Here is a 7246-nt window from a genome sequence, read left to right as displayed (position 1 = left end):
TATTTGGTGGGAGAGAAAGGTGGCAGGTGCATACTCCATTTAAACTGGAACAAGAACAGTTTAACTCAGTCGGTTAAGCATCCAACTCTTGATTTCAGTTCAGGTCTTGATCTTGGGGTCATGAGTTCAAGCCCCACATTGAAAAATAAAGTGGAACAAGAATGAACCAAAAGTTATTTTATTTCTAATGATTACATCCCCAGAAGATAAACTCTCAAATAGGAAATTTATGTGAGTACAAAGGAAAAATTCTTTTTTTTAATTTTTATTTATTTTTTAAAAGATTTTATTTATTTGACAGAGAGAGACACAGTAAGAGAAGGAACACAAGCAGGGGGAGTGGGAGAGGGAGAAGCAGGCTTCCCGCAGAGCAGGGAGCCCGACACGGGGCTCAATCACAGGACCCTGGGATCATGACCCGAGCCGAAGGCAGACGCTTAACCATCTGAGCCACCCAGGTGCTCCTAAAGGAAAAATTCTGACTGGAAGCTTCATCACATTATGCAATCACTTTTTGCCTCAATTTTTTATTAAAATTATAAGCATACAGAAAAATGTAAAGGATGACCAATGAACATCTCTATATCCTCCACAAAGTTGACTAATTTTTCACAACAGTTGACTAATTCTTTACATATTTATCTGAAAATGTGCTGCAGACACCATGACTTTTTAAACTTGAAAACTTTTACATGCATCTTCTAAGAATAAGGACATCATCCTAAATACCTCAAGACCACCATCACTTCTAGGAAAACTAAACATATGACATTATCTAAAACCCATTCCATCCTCATAGTTCCCCCAAGTACCCCCTCCCAAATGTCTTTTATAGTTGCTCTAATTTTTCTGAATCAGAAGCCAACTAAGGATCACAACTTGCTTATGACTCTTGAGTGCCTTAATCTAGAAGTCTCCTTTTTGTTCTACTATGTTGGCTTCTTGAAAAATCCAGACCAGTTGTCTTGTACAAAGTCTCAAACTCTGGGTTTGTCTATTTCCTCATCGTGGAATTTGACTTGTTGCTCTCTTGTCTTTCTTATGAATAGGAGCATAAATCTGGATAAGAGGTTTAATTAGATTTTCATTAAACACTCTTGGCAAGAATACATCACAGATGATCACGTGTGCTTCATACTGCATATCATCAGGAGCCACACAATGTCAGGTTGTCCCACCAGTAGTGAAACTCAGTTTGACAGCCAGATCTCTCCATTAGAAAGGTGTATCTTTTCTTTGCAATTGGTATTTGTGAACTTTGAGACCATATAATGTTCCTTAAATTTTTTTTCACCTAATGGGTTTATCATCCATTCAATTTACCTAGTTTAATCACATAAAGGGTTATAAAAGTGATTTTTCTAAATCTGTCATTCCATATACAGTTAAAAGATGGCATTCTTCGGATTAGTTTATAGAGAGCTTTCCTTTTTTTTCCACCATTTTTTTCATTATGGGCTCATTTTTACTTAGCATGTTATAACCAGTTACATTGACTGTTATTTTTGATGTTTAAATTATCTTAAATTTGACCAGTGAGAGCACCTTCAAGATGGCTCCCGTGTCCTTCTGACATTATCTTTTGAGTGCTTTGTCTTGAAGTGCTATCTTTTTTATCTGTTTCATAAAAAGATACCTCAGACACACTGAGGTCTTTTTAAAAGCTCATTTCCTTGTAAGTATACTTAAATATATAAAAAGATGTTTTCAAATGAGCTAAGGCAAGTCAAGAAACATGCTATGCTGAATGCCTGCATTTAATTCTAAAACCTTTCTCAGACAGAAGGTTCTAGCTACTTTTATTAGAACACTTTTTTAAATGATACCAATTGTGAAAGTGAGATATAAAATTGTGGGAAGTGCAATGTATGTTAAAAATATGGAAAATGTTTGGAAAGCCAATTTTAACTGATGACTAGAATGTTTAATAATAAAATATTCACATATCACTTTACACAAAAGAATTCCTAAAAGATGAATAACAAAAACAAACTAAAAGGCAATCTTATATGTGAAAACCCCAAAAGCAATTTCACCATCTGGACCTAAGCTGAGTCTGAGGATTTATGTACAGTTATTATAAAAGCAGGTATAATTAGGGACATAGAAGAAAAAGAAAGAATGAGACTGTACGATTGCAGTTGGGGGAACCTGGTAAACATAGAAATAAAGCTGCTTAAATTACTGCAATTGTGCCTAACCAGTTTACAAAATAAACAGTGACTAGTACTCTTAGGACTTGAGGTTGGAAGCCAATGATTATAATTCGTATCTATAATTATCCTAGAAAACCAGAGCTGAAAACTTAGATTCTAGCCTTGACTCTGCCCAATAGGCTCAATTTTGTTAGTAAATGAAAATTCCTCCTGGCTCTAATAAGCTACCAGGTATACAGTCAGATTCTGCAAATACATACCCTTCTGCAACAGATGAGAGAGTATTTGCGCGACAGTCTCCCTTGCTTTCGTTCACTGCACCTTCTATAATACTATCCTAAGACTCTATTCAGTAGTGTCAAATCCTATCAAATTAAGAAATAATATAAGGAAAAGGAAAAGAGATTCCATTTGGGCAAAATTTTAATTTCCAAAACGAAATTCTAAATTAATTTTTTATTCATCAGAGACTTTTGGAAAAAATATACATATATTCTAAAGCTATGTGTGTATGTCTGTATGTCCTATGTCCACATACATTTATATATACAACCTGCCGCTGAGGCAGTTCATAAAAAGTGAGCTTCATTATTTCCACATGAAAATTTGAATTTAAAGAATTCCTTTTTACCTTGAGTTTCTCTTTACAGAAAAAAGCGTGTCCTATGCTTGCTTGCCATTTTAGCAAATACGGCCTCACGCTTATTCACATTAACTCAATGACTAATTTAAAAGAAAATTCATATCAAAGCTTGCTCTTAGAAAGGGAGTAAACTCTAATGAAACAAATAAAATGTATATGCCATTATTTTCATGTTTTTTTTGTTAGGCCTTTTATATTTTTTCTACGAATTAAACATTTTTTCTATGTTCTTAGAAACCTTATTAGCATTTAATGTTCTTAGAAATTTTGATAAATCAGTACTCTTCATAATCCTACTGATCAATTTCACCATGACTTAGTGGGAACTATCATATTTTCTCCAGAAGCAAAAAAAAAAACAAAAAAACAAAAAAACAAAAAAAAACAAACCCAAAACATTTAATCTAATCCGGAGTCTGTGCCCTATTTATTATTCTTCGGTGAGGAGTCTTGAATTATTTGAGAGAAGAATTAAACTTCACCGGGCTTATCTGCTCTAAGAAATCTCTGATACTGAGTAAGGGAGGAGCTGTAGATAAAAGGCTTCCCATACTCCTTCCATTTATAGAGTTTTTCCTTCATGTGAACTTTCTTGTGTCTGCACAGGTTGGATCTGTAACTGTAGGCCTTCCCACACTCCATACACTTGTAGAGTTTCTCTCCGGTATGGATTCTCTCATGTTCGGTGAGGAAAGAATATTGGCTGAAGGCCTTCCCACACTGATTGCACTGGTAGGGCTTCTCTCCAGTGTGAATTCTCTGGTGCCTGTACAGGTTGGATTTGCAACCAAAGGCTTTCCCACATTCTCCACAGGTATAGAGCTTTTCCCCGGTGTGAATTTTACGATGTTCATTGAAGGAGGAATACTGGTTGAAGGTTTTCCCACACTCGTTACATTGATAGGGTTTCTGGCCGGTATGAATTCGCTGGTGTTCGAGAAAGGTTGAGATGCGTGTGAAGGTTCTCCCGCATTCCAAGCACTTACACAGCTGCTCCCCAGTATGAAACCTCTGGTGTTCAGCCAGGGATGCAAACTGGCTGTAACGTTTCCCACACTCACTGCATTTATAGGGTTTCTCCCCTGTGTGGATTCTTTGGTGTCTATGAAGTTTTGCTCTACAATTGAAGGCCTTCTCACATTCAGCACATTTATAGAGTTTCTCACCGGTATGAATTCTCTGATGTACGGTGAGGGTTGAACACTGGCTGAAGGCTTTCCCACATTCCTTGCAGTGATAGGGTTTCTCTCCGGTGTGCACCCTCAGATGCTTGATCAGGGTCGAACTGCTGCTGAACGCTTTCTCACATTCATTACATTTGTAAGGTTTCTCTCCCGTATGGATTCTCTGATGGGCAAGAAGGGATGATCTGTGGCTAAAGGTTTTCCCACACTCATCACACCTGTAGGGTTTCTTGCCAGTATGAATTCTCTGGTGTTCAATCAGATGGAGACTCTGGGCAAAGCTTTTCCCACATTCGTGACAAATATGAGGTTTTTCTCCTGGATAAATCTGGAAGCATCTCATTAGGTCAAAATTCTGTCTAAACTCTTTCCCAAAGGTGTAATATACATTGGGTATCCTTTCTATAGGAACACTCTGCTGTGTAACAAGAATTGTATTTATAAGTAAGCCTTTCCCCAATTCAAGACTTGTCTGCTTTACATCTCCACTCACGGTTTTTCTGTGGGAGGCCACCATTTGCCTAAGAGGTTTCTTTTGTTGCTCCTGTTCTGTCCCGCTCTCAAATCCCAAAGTTTGTCCAAAATTGGTGTCCCAGAGACCACACTTAACGGACCTTTTCTTTATTATTCCCTGAGATGTTTCTTCTCTAGAAATGCCCTGCCTGGGAGGCAAGGCTTCCATTTCAGGCCGAGTCTTGAGACCTGGAATGAGTCAGAAGCATGAATGATGGCACCTCTAATGGGATAGACATGCATTGGTAGAACCCTAAAACTGGCAGTAGTCCATATAAAAGAGCTCTGAAACCTCTTTTGATCTCAAATATGGTCTTGCCTCTGGGGAAAAACAGAATGGGATGGAAAGAGAGGTGAAGAGGGGAAGGAGTAGTGTGGGAGAGTACAGTGGACAAATTAACACTGGAAACGGAAACACTGCAACTTGAGAGAAGTAAACACAGAGGCAAGAACTGGTTGAGCAGAAGGCATGAGGCTACAGAAAAATGTCGGCTCGTAAGCTCCAGTTGGATACCATGGGATACTTCAGTTAATCATTTTCTACTCTGTATATGGAGCAATGAAGCAGGTAACCTGCCTTTTTTTTTTTTTTTTGAAGTTTACTTATTTTTTTTTAGTAATGTCTACACCCAATGTGGGGCTCAAAATCACAACCCCAAGATCTAAAGTCACACGCTCCACCGACAGAGCCAGCCAGGTTTTCTCCTTTCTATTCACATGTGGCTTTTATTAGGTTTTTCCCCATGCTTTCACTGAAAGTCTATACACATTAATTTAAAAATCTCTGCAATGTTTTCCTTAAGTTTTGTGAATCTGTATGTGAATCTGACTTCATATCACAATCTGTGAAAAGAGGACGTTCAGCTTTTAAAACTTGCGGTGACCCTGAAGCAGGACTGTGTTGAGGATATCTGATCTAAATTCAAGATGCTGACTATAAAGAGGAGGAAAATACGGAATCAATCGGCCATGTGCAACAATCTATCCCTGGTGATTGGAGGAATAAGAGTTCTTCATACCACCCTGTCATCACTTTTCTCCTTCCTATTTGATCCCAAGGAGAAATAGATATATTTGTCTCTTCTAGTAAGCTGCAACCCAGAAGATTAACCTCCTTTGTAGGAATCTTTTTAGACTAATGAAAGTCTGCAAGAAATGTGGAGTCAGTATGCCCCAAGCCCCAAGCTCAGATCTGATGGTAAGTGAAAGGGTTTAGCTTGAGCTGATTCTAAGGAAGTGTGGGTTAAAATCTGGCTCTCTTTAATCAATCCATGATTGAAAATAGATTAAAACCAGGCCTTTGTAATGAGGTAATTGTTTGTACTTAAACAATAAAACAAAGTATAACTAGGTTATTTATATTAATAAAATCCATTGAGTTTTAGTAATAAAATATAATTTATTAAAATCAAATAGTAAGAGGAAGAAGACATACAGGCTATAAATCTATATAAAAATACAGATTTTTCTTCATGATGTTAATGGGAAACCCAGCAGTTTGGATTTTAAAGAATCAACCAGGGTACCTTCTCTCTTTTCATCCTTTGCCACAATATGGCATTCCCTGCCCATCCAGAAACTTACCAGTCTACTCTAATCTCATTTTTCTAAAGAAATTTATCTAGTAAAGCCTAAATTAGCCATCTCTTTCTTAGAATTTCACAACGTTTTACTTATATATTCTATCATTTAACTAATATATATTTATATGAAACCTGAAAATAATTCAAGTATTTGTTCAAGGAGAACAGTGGATATGTCTTACAGTTATTTGTTAGTCCCCTACTGTGCACACAAGTACACAGGTACATTAATGCATGTACATTAATACATTAATTACATTAAAAAGATAATGCATGAATGGGCAGAAGAAGTTGGAAAAATTATGAAGGGCAGGTGACCTGAAAAATGAAAAGAGATTCTCTCCTCTCATGCTGGATTCCTGAAACCTAATCAGTCATTTATTGAACAAATAGTGAATAATCAGCAAGGATAACATGAAACAAACAAATGACTAGACAGGAATAGCATGTTTCCCCTTGGCATGAGAAGTCTTGAGTGTATAATTCAGGTCTGAGGTTCAGAGAACCAAGATACCAGCATTGACAGTATTAGCGGGGAGTGGTTTTATGAAGGAAGCTGGATAGTAAAGAGGGGATGGGTTTCAGCAGAACAAGAAAAGAGGACCCTGTGAGTCAGGACGCCTGAGCAAAGTCATCTGGGGGGAAAGTAAACCTATTTAGGAGAGGCCTATTTACTAAGTTAGGAAATCTAGGAGCGCCTGGGTGGCTCAGTCATTAAGCGTCTGCCTTCGGCTCAGGTCATGGTCCCAGGGTCCTGGCGGGAAGCCTGCTTCTCCCTCTCCCTCTCCCCCTGCTTGTGTTCGCTCTCTCGCTGTCTCTCTCTCTGTCAAATAAATAAATAAAATCTTAAAAAAAAAGAAGGAAATCCAGGTTGGAATTCATTAAAATTTTGATTCAACAGGATGAGGCCGAGCACCGGGTTCCTGAACAACAGGCCGAGGAACTCGAAGTATAAATACAGTTGTTGTACATTCTTCGGCAGGTAATAATAAGATGAAATGGTCATATTTGGGTTAAGTGGGCAGCTTGGACCAGCGCGAGGACAGAGTCGAAGCCGAGCAGTGAGGCAACTGCTGTAGTCTTTTTTTTTTTTTTTTTTAAGATTTTGTTTATTATTTGACACAGAGAGAGAGCAAGCACACGCAGGGGGAGTGGCAGGCAGAGGAA

General features: G+C 37.9%; 1 protein-coding gene across 3 annotated transcripts in view; it reads right to left on the bottom strand.

Moving 5' to 3' along the window:
* Positions 1-346: 346 nt before the first annotated feature.
* ZNF354C (zinc finger protein 354C) overlaps positions 347-7246 on the bottom strand; it is a 28000-nt gene continuing 21100 nt past the window's right edge. For all 3 annotated transcript variants that reach the window (XM_035727578.1, XM_035727580.1, XM_035727579.1), the window contains one exon: positions 347-4685. In XM_035727578.1, coding sequence (XP_035583471.1) covers positions 3271-4685 — 1415 coding nt within the window. In that variant the 3' untranslated portion in view covers positions 347-3270. The remainder of the gene's footprint in view (positions 4686-7246) is intronic.

Source organism: Zalophus californianus, chromosome 5 (assembly GCF_009762305.2).
Source record: "Zalophus californianus isolate mZalCal1 chromosome 5, mZalCal1.pri.v2, whole genome shotgun sequence".
Classification (NCBI taxonomy): Eukaryota; Metazoa; Chordata; class Mammalia; order Carnivora; family Otariidae; genus Zalophus; species Zalophus californianus.
This window is presented reverse-complemented; position numbering and strand designations above follow the sequence as displayed.